This window comes from Mesoplodon bidens (assembly GCF_964165515.1).
Source record: "Mesoplodon bidens genome assembly, chromosome: 3".
Classification (NCBI taxonomy): domain Eukaryota; kingdom Metazoa; phylum Chordata; class Mammalia; order Artiodactyla; family Ziphiidae; genus Mesoplodon; species Mesoplodon bidens.
In genome coordinates, this window is record NC_138178.1 from 164,749,364 (window position 1) to 164,766,861 (window position 17,498).

A 17,498-nucleotide genomic window follows, 5' to 3' on the forward strand; every position below is an offset into this window, starting at 1 on the left:
GGCACCTACCAGAGTGCTTGGCATGTGCTCAATAAATACACATTGTATGGAACTAGCGTTTCCCCCATGGCAGTGGAGGATGTGCAGTGATGCAGCTCCATTCGCATCGGGTCCTATGGTAACTATTTGGCCACACGTCTGCCTGAGACACACTGAGGGAAAGGACTGTCTGTTGTCAAAATTTATCCACAGTGTTTAGTAAGATACCTGCTTGTAGGAGGCATTCCTCACATGTTTGTTGAATAAGTAAATAAAATCATAGGAAGACGTTATTTCTAGTTTTCAGCAAAAAGCGTTAAAATGTGTTTTAAATGCTCTTATAACTGTAAATTAATGCCAAAAAGTAGGTCTCTATTTATTCACATAGCCAGCAAAATCGTCATTTTAGAAACCCCAATTTCTTAATACCTATGATACAGTAAAAAACAAACAAAATTCAGAGGAAAAGGAAATGAATGCATAATATTCGCTCTTCATTTAATTGCATCTGATTTCGGGAAACGATAAGAAAAAAAGCACAGTTCCATGGTTCAATGTGTGATTCAGATTCACAAGAAAAAAAAAGTGCATGAGTGGTGAATGATACATTTTAAACCACATATTCAGAAAACTCATCCGTATTTGGGGCTATAAAGTAGTCAGGTCTTTATTTCATATCTTGGGGGATAAAAAGCACATGTTCTTTAGTGTTTCCTAGGAGAAAATATATGTGGATTTCAACTATATGTTTATTACCACTTAAAAAGAAGAAACCATCTAATAATACAAATAACTCCATTTATGTAATCAAGTTCATTCACACTATTTTCCTGCAGGCTCGTATACCTTATTTTTTTTTTTTTTTTTTTTTTTTTGCGGTACGCGGGCCTCTCCCTGTTGTGGCCTCTCCCGTTGCGGAGCACAGGCTCCGGACGCGCAGGCTCAGCGGCCATGGCTCACGGACCCAGCCACTCCGTGGCATGTGGGATCTTCCCAGGCGGGGGCATGAACCCGTGTCCCCTGCATCGGCAGGCGGACTCTCAACCACTGCGCCACCAGGGAAGCCCTCGTATACCTTATTTTTTAAAGTCAATATTAAACCACATAAACATATCTCACTGCCCCATCCCCATCCCCTTGTCTTAATCTCCGATGGCAACACATACAAATGCATTCAATACCATGCAAGTCCCTTTTCTAAAAAGGACAGAGAAGTTTCCATTCAGCTGAGCTCTCATGTTGTAGTAGTATGATCACTTTCCAAAGCCAAGGCATAAAGGTTTGCTATTCCTACAGCTCTGTAATGCAAACACATGAATGTAAGTTTTATATGTTTTACTGCTGTTTCAATGGCCTAGAAATAGAGTTCCTACTACTAGCTCCACCTGCTGTCAAACCTAAAATTACCGCTTCACAAAGACTTTCCATAATTCTACTGCCACCAGATTTCATACGCAATGAGAAATGCATCACCTGTGTCCACCCCTGGAGTGAAAGTATGTTCAGAACATTCTAATTCCAAATACGAGGTTGGGTCTCTCTGTAAACTGTTCCAGTAATAAAAGTTACCTAAACACACTTTGCTGTAGCTACACGTTGGGATCACAACAGGAACGACGTAGACCTATGTGTCTATCTGTGTTCATTATTAATCTGCAGGTGTTCAGAAGTTGCCTGGGTAGCTGGACTCTACCAGTAGTTTTCTGACTTTGTTTTAGCTGTAGGAAAGGTTCTCCTTTCTAAAACAGGAACGCCCAGTGTGTAGAGATGAAGGCAAAGCTATTCGGTTTGCAGTGAGGTGGGCTCCTCACTCCCTCTCCAGCAGTGCCTCTGCAAGTGCCCCCCACAGGACACAGGACTGAGGATCAAGCCTCAAAGGCCACTGGGACCAACATTCTTTACGAATCCTTCCAGACTCTGCAAGTCTGTGCATTTTCCATTATCACTGAAAGCACTCCCTTCCATTTTATAAACTACTCTTGGCGAAATGGACTCTTCATGTTCTATAATAAATATATATATTTTTTACTTTCCAATCTACGTAATACATGTGATACAGATATATCATATAGAGAAGTGTTATCTTTTCCCCCTTTTTTGTTTTTAAGCAATTTCCTAGGAAGGTAATCATCTTTCACCACAGGGGTGGATATATTCAAAAAGTCCAATAAAACTATATAAATTTTTCCTCAAAAGTTGTTTTTTCCTTCTTTTTTTTGTGGCTCACAGTTCTAAGCTTCAGGGTCAGTGCATAGAGAGAAATCCTCTTGAAAATGTAGTCATCTAGTTTCTGGCTATCACAGTGAGCTTGAATTAGAAACTGCAATAAATCTGGGAGAATGAAGGAGAAAATAATAAAAATGCCAAGTTTTTTAGACTGGAAGTCTGGTCCTGGATTTAGTAGAAAAGAGAGGGCTCACAGTCACTGGGCCATCTATTCATCTGTCCAGGGATTGAAAATGCCTAAAACTGAGGGCTTAAAAGGATTAAGTGGCCTCTTAAAAGGTATAATGCAAGCCTTTTCTAGTTTGAGAAATAAAATTCAGATTATGACTTCTGGAGGCCATGCAGGACAAAAAAAAAAAAGGATCGAATGTGTTTGCATAAAAAGACTGTAAGGACAGAAGAGCTTTCATGGCATCCAGAGCAGTGAGTTGTCACAGTAAGATGGGTAAGTAAATTCAGAGGACTAATATTTTCTTCCAGCTACCCGTATAAGACTAGGGGCATGAAGAGAAAAGAATCCACCTTAATGGAAGAAAGCAAGTTTTACTCTATCATTGGGAGGGAAATGAGGAACAGTAAAAACAGGTTACAGTGGAATAAAGAAATCTGAACCAACGAAACCTTATTCCTACCAAACGTGGACAGAAATCGTCATCTTTTTTTATTATGCCCATCTCCTGCTCATAACCCTTCAAAGGTTCCTCAGCGTTATCAGTGCAAAGCCCGGATCCCTTATTCTGGAGTTTAAAGGTTCACTCTTCCTTCCAGGTAAACTGGTCCTTAAATCTCCCCCTCTCCAACTCTCAGCTTCCATCAGGGATGCTCGCTGGGGGGCAGGGGGCTTGCGGCGCGCACCGCACTCCCCGCGGCAGCGCGAGAAAGCAGCACTCCGCGGGGGCGGGGGGGGGTCCGTTTCCAGCAGGACTTGGGACAGCTGAGGAGCACTTTGGGCCTGCAAATCTGAGGGGAGGACCGGCAAGAGGGCGCGCTGTAAAACGGGGAGCAGGGATCTGAGAGAAGAGGGTGAGACGCTTGGGGGTAGGGGGTCTGTAGGAGAAACCCCACAGGGCTAGCGTGCAGAGACCCTGCGGAGGAGAAAGTGTTGGAGGGACCTGTGATGGAGGGCGAGTGGTGAGTGATAAAGCCCCTCCTCTGGGCCATTAACAAACACCTCGGCAAAGTCTCCAGGATATGATAGGCAACGTTTGCATGGGTGTGGACTGTGCAGGGAAGTCTAAATTCGCACGGAGTTCTGCATCCACGCTGGCACCAGCAGAGCACAGGCAGCACCAGCAGCTGGAGGACAAGCTCGCAGCTGGCATCTGCCTTCACTCATTCTCCCTATTCTCCTCTTTGCTTCTCCACCTTTTGCAAACCCCACCCAGCCTTCCACATCCGGCTCTGGCCCACACCTCGGGCAGGAAGGGAGGGCCGCTCCCTTCGAAACTCTTACAGGTCTTCTTGTCTATTGTGTTCGTGTGACATCTGGCCATCACGGAAGTGACAATACTTCTTTAATCTTCCCTATCAAATATGACATTTTTAAAAAGTGTCTTTAGGTCAGTGTCTCCTAATTCTTTTTTACCCCTACAAGGAAACTTACTCATCATCTTTAAATGGGGAATTAAATACATTAATTGAGAGGGGAATATCTGTGGGCGATACCACAAAATGGTCCTATGATTTCAAGATAAGTATAATGTGTATGTGTTTCCTGCTGATAGAAATGAACAAAGAGGTCAACTGAAATCTGAAGTCAAACAACAGCCTGCTATACCTGCTATGCCGTGGCCTCAGTTCCTTAGGTAGGAGCCCCCAACAACAAAATATACACAAAACAAATACAAAAAATGTGTTTACAATATAACTTAAAAGACTAGAAAACAGACATTTAAATTTAGGAAAAGAATACTTTTATAGTCAACTATCTGGCTCAAAACAACTCAGCCAAGATAGCAATAAATAAAAGCCATTAACCTCATCATCCACAAATTATTTTTCAATTAAACGGACCCTGGATAGCATGACTGAGTCAAAACAGTCCATCGTCACCATTGTAATGAATCAATCTCTTTGATTTTTCCATTGTTTAAAGTTGCAGGTTAAAAGTAAGCTCCTGGAAAGCTTTTTTTTTCTAAGTATGAAAGTAAAATATGTTCAGTGTTGAAAGGGCAACAATATAAAAAAACAGAAAGAAAGGGGGGAAAAAAGCATGATCTTATCACCCAGTGGAAACAAAATTCTGATATACTTTGTTCTGTTTTTTTTCCCTCAAGCATATTTTATATAGATCTGGGATAAAAACACAGACAGCTGTGTGAGAATGCAGTAGGGCGACGTGCATCGGGCAGATTAAGCACAAGTCTTATAAATCTTAGCTGTTGTTATTCATATAAAATGCTCTACGATTTATCCCACAGTGAAGTCAAACCATCTGAGATCACACATGGTCTTGCCCTTCATAGAACTGCCCAGACACATTTGGCATTAAACCATTGGCCTATGCTGAAGAAAGTTCAAGAAACGGCCTTACAGACTTCACTGTTGTATTTATTGAACAGTTTGTGGACACCAGTGTCGACTTATTAGTCTCTCCTCCATGAGACATCGTGGGGGAAATATCCCACATTGGGGAAAACTATGTCTCTCTAGAAAAGGAGTTTCTGTGGTGTGGATGCTGACTTCTGCACTTGGTTGTGATTCCCTATTTGATCTGGACACTCAGTAGCTCGGAACCAAATTTGACAGCAGCCTCTAGCGGCTGCACAGAACCTTGTGATTTGTGTTTTGTGTACTCACCCACTCCTGATTTCGACTCATTCATTCATTAAGTTCCCAGGACAATGAAGACTGGCCTCAGCTCCATCAATATGATCCATGACACTATTAACCTCAAGGGAAGGGTTTATCAAATGGTTGAGAGGGTAAGCTTGGAGATTATACTACTGTGGTCTGCCGCCCTGCACAGATTACTTAACCTCTCTAAGCTTCAGGACTGTTTTAACTTATAAAATGGGATAATCCTAACATAGAGTTGTATTAAATTTAACAATCCATGCATAATACTCATCACAGAGTCTGCACATGGTAAACACTCAAGGAATCAAAGCTATAATTATTATCTATAATAATAATAAATACTGTAACACATGTAAAAGTATCTTATAAACCAATAAAGAACCATCAAATGCTAGGATTAAGAATTTTTATTCCTCTCTGGAGCTCAGTTTCCTCATTTTAAAAAAGGAAATATATGACTGTTTTCTAGGCTCTTCTAGTTGCAAACTTCTTTCGTTTTCTATAGTTAGAGGAGATATGAAATGTTCTATACCCTTAGAGAACAGAAATAAAACCCTCTAAAATTAGGTAGCAATAGTGTGTATTGGAACCAATCCCAACACTGATCTGCTGCTTCCTTAAACAAGCGGCTTGATTTTTTTTTTCCTCCCATTAATATAATTCCTTGTTCCTGGTGCCTAAACAGTTTTTGCTGATACTCATGTGCTTGTTAAGTTATAGGCATTAAAAATGTCATTAACACCTTTTTGCTACTCATTCTGGCTGCCCTCAAATTCTCCCAGTGTGACTTTCCTTGAGACATCCTACCCTTCTAATGGCTTTGTCTTAACTTTTCACTCTTTTTAATTTTCACAAGGAACCTCTACAGAAACGACCCACCTTTTAGAAAGACCTTGGGAAGCAGGGTCTGGGCATCCAGGTTTAGGTACTGTGTGAAATGTGTGCATCGTGAGGGCTCTGCCCAGTCAGGCTCAATCCAGGATGTGAGTCTGGACCTTCCCCCAGGAAGCTGGGCAGCAAATGGGCTGTGTGTGGAGGGTCCTTTGGGGTTGCATGCTGGAGATACGGCACAACCTTGTCTGAATGTAAGAAGAGCTACACCTAGTGGGAGAATTCCCAAGTCACAGCTACTCAGAAGAACTGTGGGAAGTTGATTACCTGAATAAATAGCTCCCAGAAAGCCAAGGCCAACCTTTCAGTTCTTCAAGATCAAAACATTAAGGAGAGAGATAATATATTTGGTAAAATAATCTGTGTATAAACTCTCTTCGATAATATATTTGGTAAAATAATCTGTGTATAAACTCTTCCTGTAAGAAAAATAACGTGTAAATGTGACTCATGTCACTGAAAGGGAGAAAAGAAGGAGCTGGTCTGAAATTGGTTCACTACTAACAGTCCTAATGAACAAATTTTATGTTAGCAGCATTCAGAGTTCAGCAGTGACTTCCTGCTAAGATGGCTATTTTACTCTTTCCCTGGGAGGTCTGTGGTCTTGAGTCTCCCCTTTCAAAGGGACATGAATTGAAGCTAAGTCTACTCCTTTAATCATGAAGAAAGTGATGCTTTGAGAAAGTTAATCTGCTGTTGATATCAGGACCAGAAGAGGAAGGGAAAAGCCTGGAAGCTTGTAGACTAAGGAAACCCCTTCCACAGTAATTCTGGAGCAAGGTACAAAGCACCTACACTTTGATCTCGTTCCTCCAACCCAATCTTCCCTTGAATTTCTCGGATGACTAATTTACTTTGTAACCTTTTGAAATATACTTAAAAATTAATTATTAGGAAAAGATGCTGTGACAGGAAGCATCCTAATCTGATGGGGAAGTGGATATGAGAGTACCTATAATATCCCTGATATTAAATGCAAAGGATGTGCATACGGGAGCAGGTCCCGGAGCACATCACCAAAGTCGGAAAGTCCTCATAGGGAAGCCTACTTTCAGCATCAGAAACTCCAGTTCTGAAGCAATCCTTAGACTATTATGAATTTGAGAAGATGTCCCATAATAAGGCAGTCTTCATTATACATAAGAGAACTCAGGTGTGGGATAGGCCACATGAAGGGAATGTAGAGAACCTCATTCAAAACCTAAAGCTTTAATGTACATCAGAACTAACATTAAAAGGAAGCTCCATGACTGCAAAAATGTGAGAACTGTTTCTGCAGGAAGTCCAAATCCAAGCATTAGAGAACTCAGGAAGGAGAGGAAATGTTCATGAAATTTACAAAATATCTCCAGCCTCAAGTCAACCCTCTCTCAAACATCAGAAAAAAAGAAAAGGCAGGGGAGGAAACTAACAACCGCATACTTGGAAGATCCTTTTGCCACAGACCAGTCCTCATTTTATATCAGTGCACTCACACTCAAGAGAAACCTTTAGAATGTAATGAAGGTGGAAAAACCTTCTGCCAGAATTTACCCTTCAGTGTACATCAAATTACCCATAGAGAAACCATATGAATGTAACACATGCGTATAAGTCATATCTTACTAAATGTGAGCTAATACACATGGGGGAAAAACTCAAGATACTGAGTGTGGAAGGTTTTTTCAGAAGTCAGCCTTTCCATCAGAGAACTCACTACACCTGTAAAGAACGTGGGTAACCTTTCTTCCAGAATAACACCTGTCTGTACATCAAAGAACTGGTTAAGGAAAGAAAACCTTACGTGTGAAGTCAAATCCCTAATTCAGAACCAAAGAACACACATAAGGGAGAAGATCTCGGGGAATAAGGAATGTGAGAGTGCTCTTGGCAAACTACGCGTATTTATGTAGAAACACTACATAAGCAAGAGCAGCATAAGACATGCATCCAGACAGGATCACTCACTGACTCTCAGGGGACTCCTAAAGGAGAGAAACCCTAACAATGCAAAAAATGCGGGAAATCCTTCTGCCAGAAGACAGAAATCTTTATAGACTGGAATATTCACATAGAAACCCAGAGAAAATATGTAAGGAAGGCTTCACCAAGAAGTTACAACCTAAATTGAACAGCAAAGAAATAACATTTTAATACTTTGAAAGCATGAAAATTTTTAACATGAAATTTAAAGCCTGGGGAAATTCCATCAAGTTAGGGAGTATGTCAAAAACAACTTCTCCTAGCAATAACATTGTTCGAAAAGTCATGTTTAATATGTGATACCAAACCTGTATCCAAAAAATAATCTAGTAAACTCTTATGTAAATCCAAAATTTATAAATAAAAAGTTTTTTGTTTTTTTTTTGCAGTACACGGGCCTCTCACTGTTGTGGCCTCTCCCGTTGCGGAGCACAGGCTCTGGACGCGCAGGCTCAGCGGCCATGGCTCACGGGCCCAGCCACTCCGCGGCATGTGGGATCTTCCCGGACTGGGGCACGAACCCGTGTCCCCTGCATCGGCAGGCGGACTCTCAACCACTGCGCCACCATGGAAGCCCAATAAAAAGATTTTTAAAAAGAAAAAAGTCAAGCCAGTCTAAAGGACACAGGAGCCAGCTCAAGGAGGCACTCAATGGCCAAATCTGTGGTAAGTGGAGCACTAAAATAATTAAGTATAGTAATGAATTATAAATCATTAAAAACATACAAATTCATGAGTCCATACTGATAAAGGAGAGATATATTGATCAATCAAGAAGACGGGAAGTCTCTTGCTTATAGTAAAAATGCCAAGGGCTAACTGAAAGAAGCACAGGGATTATAAAATCATTACTTTGCAATCATATGGCAAATACTGGATCAGACAAGAATCATAAATGGATACCAAATCCAGGCAGAAATTTTGATGAGAAGCAGAATATCTGCAACGTCGAACGTGTCTCTCCATAGGCTGCTGATTAGTTGCAAGGGAAGAAAATATAAAGAGAAATAATACAATGGAGAAATCCGACAATGTTTTTTGACCGGTGATAAAATTAGTATCTACGAGAGACAGACTGACATCGTGTGCCCCCAGATGTGGCGCACTGAGAGGGACATATCACCCACATAGGATTCTGGCTGAGGGTGCTTAACCTCAATCTACTTACAGAGAAACGTCATGCAAACACAAGATGAGGGCTGTTCCTAAAAAAAGGAAACCATGAGGGGTGGGCTATTTCCTCAAAAATATCAATGTTGTAAAAAGGCAAAAAAAAGGGCTTCCCTGGTGGCGCAGTGGTTGAGAATCTGCCTGCTAATGCAGGGGACACGGGTTCGAGCCCTGGTCTGGGAGGATCCCACATGCCGCGGAGCAACTAGGCCCGTGAGCCACAACTACTGAGCCTGCGCATCTGGAGCCTGTGCTCCGTAACAAGAGAGGCCACGATAATGACAGGCCCGTGCACTGTGATGAAGAGTGGCCCCCGCTTGCCACAACTAGAGATAGCCCTCACACAGAAACGAAGACCCAACATAGCAAAAATAAATTAATTAATTAATAAACTCCTACCCTCAACATCTTCTTTAAAAAAAAGGCAAAAAAACAAACAAAGAAAAAAATGTTTATAGAAATATCCCAGATTAAAGGAGGCTAAAGAGACATGATACCAAGGACTAATTCCTGTATTAAATGAGGAAAGATGTTAATAAGGACATAATTAGATCAAGTGACAACACTGCAATATAGACGGTAAAGCAGATCAAGTGACAACATGGCAATATAGACGGTAAAGCAGATAAAGACAAGTATCAATATAAACGTATGATGGGTGTGCTGTGGTTATGGACAGCTCAGTGAGAGGATGGAGAAGTGGCAGAAAGTGCAGAAGAGAAGGTAGATGGGGTGAAATATGAACAGTAAGTGAATCTGGCTAAAGGATATACAGCTATTCTCTGCACTATTTTTATTTTGCAACTTTCTGTAAGCCTTAAATTACATCCCCCCAAAAAGTAATTTTTGAAAAGCCAATTCAGCATGCTCTGGACCCTACCTCCTCAAACAATAGGTAGTTATCTCTCTGTCTCATCTGCCTTTCCCCTCTTCACTAGATCATTCTGCTAAGCTTAGAAACATCGTCTTCATGTTCCAAAAAAAGGCAAACAAAGCAAAGCAAACAGCTCTTGAACCACAGCCACTGGACCCACTGAAAGACTTTTCTACTCACATTGTCACTTTGCCACTTTCCCTTTATCTTCAAACCACTGCAGCCTGGCCTCTGCCCCCATGACGCGCTGACACTGCTCTTCCTAAAATCACCCGACACCCCCGGGTTGCCAGCTCCACGGATCCTCTTCAGTTCTTCTGCTACTTAACCTTTCAACAGCATTGGATGCTGTCGACCATACCTCTTCCCTGGAATAGTCACTTCTCTTGGCTTTTGATCAAATACTCTTGCTTTTCCTCTGGCCCCTCTGCCCCTCCTAAGTCTCCTTTGCCATCTCTTCATCCCCTACCTGACTTTTAATGGTTATAGTTCCTACGGGCCTCAGTCTACACTCTCCCTCAAGGGGTCTCATCCACTCACATGGCTTCAAAACCATCCAAACGCTGATGACTCTCAAACTTATTTCTGTGGCCCAGATCTTTCCTCTGAATTCCATACTCATACAGCTCAATTGCCTTGACATCATTGACGGAAACCTCTCAAACTCAACATATTCACAATTTAACTCTTGCACTGCCCAAACTCTAAATCTTCTCCCCTAGTCTTCCCATTTCAGGAAGTGCCACTTCCACTCACTCAGCTGCTCAAGTCAGAAAACCTAGATCATCCATGGGATGTTGAAATTATCAGCAACATTTTTTCTTTATGCTTTTCAGTGGTTGAAAATTTTCCTGCAATAAACATACGCTTATGAATACATTAATTAACTAAAATTAAAAGAACCAAACCTCGTTCTTTTTGGGTAATCAGAAACAAAACAAAGATTTGCTTAAACATAATGCTTTATAGCCTCTATATTTGTTCTTAGTTGTAGTTTCATGAATGTCTACATAAGAGTACGAAAAATTAACTTTCACATTACCGGAAGTGTTTGGATCTGCTGAGGACATCACAGAATCAGCTTCTATCTAGAAAAGAAAAAAGTACAGGCTATACAATTTCATCAAATGTTTTCACAATACAAGTTCTTAATTCCTGGGGTGTGGGGAAGGAATGTATTTTATGAGAAACCAACTTTGTTGAATCCAGCAGACAAGTAACATCACAGGACAGCTATAATAGTCATTTTTCTCTTCTATTAATAAGATACCAGATGCTGATCTACTACAGACTCTAATGGCCCCCAAAACTTTACTGCATTGACCAAAACAGTTTATCATATAAAATCAACTTGACTGTCACATATACAGAATAACCTAAAAGGTAACATTTCTGTTTTAGACAAATACAAGCAATTGTTACAATGGGCTCTATGGGTTTATTTAAAAATTTTTTCCTGACTGTAATAGTAACATGATGTAGAAAACATGACACATATTTTTTAATTATGAAGAAAAACATCTAAAAAACCAGCCATCCAGTGAAAACCACTGTTAACATTTAGGCCTAGTACAGCTTTTTTTTCCCCCCTCCATGCATGTTTAAACATATTTGAGAATACACTGTATATTAAGTTCGGGGACCTGCCTTAACTAAATATTAAAACATCAGCATTTTCCCACATTGTTAAGAGAGCTTTATAAACGTCATGGAATTAGCATCTTGGCAACATCTGATGTAGCTTCTCCACCTTGGATTCCATGCCCTGCACTTCCCTGGTTCCTCCGGTCCCTCCCCGACAACCAGTTCCCAGTGCATCTTCTTCATGGAGTCCCCAACAACCCTTAAATGTGGGTACGCCCCCCATGTTCTCCCCTCAGGACATTGCCCTTCACACTCCACGTACTCCTCTCGGGCAATGCCACCTTGGTCTCATGCTTTGAGCTACCACCTGTGAGGAATCCCAAATCTATCTCTAGCCCTCACCTCTCCACCCAACTTCAGATTCGTACATCTAAGGGAGGTGGCACAATCTGAGAGCAGATCTTTACCATCATCACCTCAACACCCAGCACAGCACTTAAAAAAGGAATGCACTTGGGTGCTTGTAGCCTCCTCGAACTTAATATGCCCCAATCCGAACTCACTGCCTTTCCCCCAAACCTACTCCTTCTGAATTTTCTTATTTTCTTATCCCTTCAGTCCTGTTGTCACACCACTCTGATACGGCCACCACATGCAACCATGAATGACCAAGGCATAACTTCTCCCACCACCACAAAGCACTCCCAGACACTTCATATCAGAGTCTACCTCCGCTGCTCTAAATGATGCCCAGATTCCTATTAAAGTTACTACAGAATTAGACCCTTCTCCTTGCCCTCCTCCCTTTCTATTCTTAATCCCTTCTGTATCTTAGAATTTATCAGAGTTTTATAAGTCTCTCTACACTAAACTGTGAACTATTTCAAGTAGGGTCTATGTTCATTCACATTTATATTTCTAGCAACTAGCAAGTACTCCTTTTATTAAATGGGAACACAATAAATTTCATTCTGTAAACATTTCCATGAATGCAGAAGTGATTTATTATTTTAGTGCCTTACTGCTTCATGACCTGCATTCAGTAAATATTTCATTTGCTGAAAAGCAATGTTTAAAAATAAAATCCCAAGTTAAATGAGGTAAAATAGCACTAGTGGGCTCTACATTTTTTAAGGATATACAGTTGCTTCAATGTCACTTTTTACATACTTCCATGTATGTAAACATGTCTTCACAGTTTACACTTTCATTTGTATCTGCTGGGCTGGATTAAGCTTTGTTGTGACTGTGACCAATATTCAGGCCACATGAGCACGTCTTATCACATCACCAATTAGTTGTAATAAATGTTCAAGGTACACCAAAAAAAAATAAAAAAATAAAAATAAAACCCCAAACCTCAACTTATTATAAGCGGAAAAATCTGTTAAATTTCACAGAGGGAATATATTAAGTGTCACTTAGTAAAACTTCATGATTGTTACAAATGATTGTTAAGTGTATAGGTGATTTGCTATATCAGTATTTCACTGTTTAGCGATCTGCAGTAAACAAGCATTTCCTCTGATTAAAAAATAAAATCCAAAACCTCAACCAAAAGTAAAAATCTGTTAAATTTGATGGTGTGTATGTACGTATGTTACCATATCTCTGTACTTGTCATTAAATTCCTCACTTACATGTTCTAAAGTTAAAATCAAGTAAGTAGATCCAAAGGTGACAAAGGTAGAATGAGACCAGATATCTTTCCAGCTGAACCTGGGTTAAATTCAATGCTTCAAAAGCTGAGTCCACTTAGCTGACCTGCTCTGGAATTCCAGCTGAAATGACTGCAGGTTAACAGGAGAGCTGCAATTTCTGGGAGCCAGCCCTGAAGCTCCATAGTCAACCTCTCAGTAACTAAGGAACCCCTAGCAGTTGAACCTACCTGGGTGGTTCATGGGACATATTTATATCAACAGAACATATTAACAATGAAGTTGTAATACATTTAAGCATAATGAAGAACAGAAAAGTGGGACATCACGTGGTCCCTGGCTTTACAGGGCCTGCAATCTGACAGACAGGTAGAGCCCACGCATAAGGAACAATTGGGCCAAAGCAGTTGCCCAGCCACTTTGTCTAACAACAGCAGGAGGGATGACATTCCAGGCAGAGCCCTGAGTGCTCCCTCTGTTTGATGCCTGCAGTTGAATTTCTTAAACCTGGCCAAGATCTTGCCCCTGATTAATTCCAGGTCAGCAGCTTAACAAGAGGGATCCATCACTAGAATGGATGTAACAGACCAGAGGAGCAGCACAAGAACAGGAGGCACAGGAAACCTGTCCTACTAAAATGGGAGATTCACTGAAGTTCAGCTCAACTCTCTTCAATTAGTGCAACCTTTCCTGGAGAGCAATGCCCAACAAAATTTCAAATGTACCTAGCACTTGTATTTCTAGGAATTTATTCCACAGAGATATATTCACAAGCAGAGATATAGTTATAAGAGAATGCTCACGGCAGCAATATTTGTAGGAATGAAAAATAATAGAAACAACTGAAATGACCAAAACAAGGAAACTAGCTAAAGAGAATACTAAGCAACTATTTTTTTAATGTGGTGTGTGTGCTTTTATGTTCTTCTATTGTGAAGGGAAAAAAGCAAGATAAAATAAAATAGGTATACTATGCACCCACTTTTCAATACAATGCTAGGCGTGTTTGTCAATACACAGGAAATTTTGGGATGATACACGAGAAACTGTTAATAATGGTAACTCCTGAGGAGTGGGACCCTTTGGTAGGGAGAGAGGGGATTTTACACCCAACTTTATACTTTTCTGGACCATTTTAATTTTTTGACTATGTAAATGCATTATTTTCATAATTTAAATGGAGCAAATTTTCTTTTTTTAATTTAAGAAAAAAAAATCCTGCATGTTACTTCCTCTGTGAATTCCTTCTGTTACCAACATCCTATTCCCAGGCTTCCCTCTTGGAACCTCGCTAGCATCTCATACTTAATATTATTAGCAGCCTGGTGACTTAGTCTTTTTTTTTTTTTTTTTTTTTTTTTTGGCTGTACGAGGGCCTCTCACTGTTGTGGCCTCTCCCGTTGCGGAGCACAGGCTCCAGACGCGCAGGCTCAGCGGCCATAGCTCACGGGCCCAGCTGTTTCGTGGCATGTGGGATCTTCCCGGACCGGGGCACGAACCTGTGTCCCCTGCATCGGCAGGCGGACTCTCAACCACTGCGCCACCAGGGAAGCCCATGACTTAGTCTTGATGGATTCTAATTCATTCCTGAGTTGGATTCTTAAGACAAAAGTAAAATTCAGCACTGGACACATCTCTGAAATTGCTCAAAAGGCAGCGGTTTGCTTCATAAACATCCTAAGCTAGCCCTCTGCACTTTATTTAGAATCCATCCACTATTGTATTGTCAGCCCAGTCCCCAAATACAAAAGAAAGTTCTACCTTGGAGGGCTTGTATCCAAACAGCATTACAACAGCAACTTTAAAGTCCTCTCTGCTTAGATAGCCTTTGTTTTCTTCATCGCATGCTTTAAATACCTAAAAAACAGCAAATATTTTTAGTTAATAAGACAGAAACCGTTTGTTCTATTATTACTAACTTATATTAAGTTTAGACCTCCCAAACCTAAAACTTAGCCAAGAGTAGGGCTGGGAAATGGAATTTCATTATCCTAATTTTAATCCTCAAGAAATCTTAATCTTCTGGGACTTCCCTGGAGAACCAGTGGTTAAGACTCCGAGCTTCCACTGCAGGGGGCACGGGCTCTACCCCTGGTCGGGGAACTAAGATCCCGAATGCTGCCCACAGGGCCAAAAAGAAAATCTTAATGTGCTAAAATTTACCCCCCCAAAAGTGCAAACGACTTAATCGCTGGGTTAATTCCTTTAAACCATTCGGATAAATTCTACCGAAAATTCAATCCTAGAATTGGGAAGGTGAGGCAAAAGGGCTGGCTTTGAAAGGCGGGAGGAGAGATGGAGATTACAGCTTGTTATGCACAGACTATGTCGCGGAGAAAAGAAGGAATTGGAAGTAGAACACTGGACAGGGATCCAGAAGCCTTGCAGCCCTAGCCTCGGTCATTAACCATGAGACTTCGGAAGGACAGTCCAGCCCCTATCTGTGCAACAAAGCTGAGTGAGAGCCAGGCGGGGTGACGGAAGTGAAAGTCCCGGCTCAGGTTAAAAGTCCGAGACAGCCCTCTGGACACCTACTTCCACCCACTTCTTGTGTTCTGACTGGCTGGCTTCCCACATCCGCGGCCGGGCCCCGGCCCGGGAGAAAAACATCGCGACAGCCACACGGGAGTCGGGACGCCTGAACTCGCGACCTCTGCGGCCTACGCCCGGCTTGCAGCGACCTCCCGCCAAACTCCTCTCAGCTCAGGAAGCTGAACTTGGCCGGGTACCTCCAAAGTCTTCTCTTATTGGACGGCCTGTGAGCCACTGGCGTTGACCCCGCAGCTCTATTGGCCAGAGACTTTGTTTAATAACGTTTCCTTGGAACAGCCTATGGCGGAGGGGCTTCCAGGCCCGCCCCCAGCCTTGGCCCCGCCCCTCTCGTCCCTTTAACTCCTGGCGCGCGGCTGTGGATCCCGCTCACCCAGGTGCTGTTTCAACGTGTCCTTCATGATTCTTTTCATTTTCTGCCCCCACACCTTGTAGTAAATTACTTTTGATAATTTTGATCAATGGCACTATACTAAACATTATAGGAGACACAAAAAGAGTGTGAACAAAGCATAAAAGAAACCAATCAAAACAAGACCGGGGCTCCCGTGCAGATCAGCAAGTCATTGGAATCGAGCCCTCCAGGGTAGCTACTGTGTCTGTTCCGTCCTCCCTACAAGCCTAGCACTGAGCACGGTACCTGGCACAAAACAGACTTTCAATAAACGAACCAAATGAGCCCTTAGGACGTTTACCCCAAGTTATTTCATTCAGTCCTCTAGGAGAGGTGCCTGGTGTGAAGGAAACAGAATAATATCAACAGCACTGAGCCCAAATTCCACAGCAAACATCCTTATTAAAGCCAAGGAATATTGAGAGGGTTCCGCTTTGCAAAGGAGTTTACCTCACCTCTCTCTTCTGACAAATCAGTAAGATTAAAAAGGCAACACACACACACACACACACACAGGCACACACGCCTCTTTCAACGAAGAAACGGGCATTCGAGGTTGAGTCTAAGGGAGCTCGTTTAACCTTTTATTTTACAGCAGGCTTTACACTCCGCTCCCGCAGGAGAACCCACTCCTCCCGGGACACCGGTCTCAGCCCTCAGCTTCCTCGAACCTCTCAGGTGATCCTGTCTCTGCCTTTAAAATACCCACCCCCTCCCACCCCCCCGCCACACACACACCTCGAGCTCCGGGAGTCTGAAGCTATGAGAACCCCTGCAAAGGGGATGAGTTTTGCTAATTAACTACGGGAGAAGTGAGGGAAATTTCTTGTCCTCTCTCCCCCTTTTAGGAGACACGCCCAGGAGGTGAGAGGGGAGCTGGAGGCGGCCAGGACTTCTCTCCGCCCCTTCGTGCGGGAGCGCCCCATCAGCCCCTCATGACCCGGAGGGCTTTAGGACCCAGCTGCGGGCGTTCCGGAAGGGGAAGGGGCAGGGCCACTCTGCGCGCGCTGCCGGCTGGAAGGTTTGAAGCGCGCGCAGGCGCGAGTGGCGGCGGAGTAGTGGGATCCCAGGTGGCTGCGCGTTCTGGGGGCTTCAGGTGAGTGGAGGCTGCGGGTTCCGAGGCCTCGGGTGCGCGTTCGGCAGCTGCCCGCGCTTTTGCTCCTTCTGGCCTGGAGTGCGGGCAGCCGGCGTCCAGCGAATTCTTGAGTGCCCCGCGGGGCTGGAGGTGGATCCGGAGGGAAGCGGAGCATCTTGTAAAGACACTAGGTAGGGTCCCCTTGCTGGGCCTCGGCTTCCTCCAGTAATAGTACCTCTCTGGTGCGAGCAGCTGCTGCGTGAGGAGACCAGAGTCCTGCTGGAGGGGTCCCCCTCCGCGGATTCTTATTCTGGCTCCTCCACGTAGTAGGCAGAT

The 17,498-nt window shown here is 42.7% G+C and overlaps 2 protein-coding genes across 8 annotated transcripts in view; one reads left to right on the forward strand and one right to left on the reverse strand.

Moving 5' to 3' along the window:
• The window catches only part of EFCAB11 (EF-hand calcium binding domain 11), a 180,511-nt gene extending 163,559 nt beyond the window's left edge, over window positions 1–16,952 (reverse strand). For 5 of the 7 annotated variants that reach the window (XM_081227562.1, XM_081227563.1, XM_081227561.1 and 2 more), the window contains exons 1-3: window positions 15,679–15,839; window positions 14,905–15,000; window positions 10,944–10,989 (exon numbers count right to left, since the gene is read on the reverse strand). In XM_081227562.1, the coding sequence (XP_081083688.1) occupies window positions 10,944–10,989; window positions 14,905–15,000; window positions 15,679–15,753 (217 nt within the window). In that variant the 5' untranslated portion in view covers window positions 15,754–15,839. Of the gene's footprint in view, window positions 1–10,943; window positions 10,990–14,904; window positions 15,001–15,678; window positions 15,840–16,825 lie in introns of those variants that run through there. The other 2 variants (XM_081227566.1, XM_081227567.1) reach the window with 2 other exon arrangements.
• A 149-nt stretch (window positions 16,953–17,101) lies between these two features.
• TDP1 (tyrosyl-DNA phosphodiesterase 1) overlaps window positions 17,102–17,498 on the forward strand; it is a 75,219-nt gene continuing 74,822 nt past the window's right edge. Inside the window, exon 1 of the mRNA XM_081228936.1 lies at window positions 17,102–17,353. The gene's annotated coding sequence lies outside the window, so the exon portion shown is untranslated. The remainder of the gene's footprint in view (window positions 17,354–17,498) is intronic.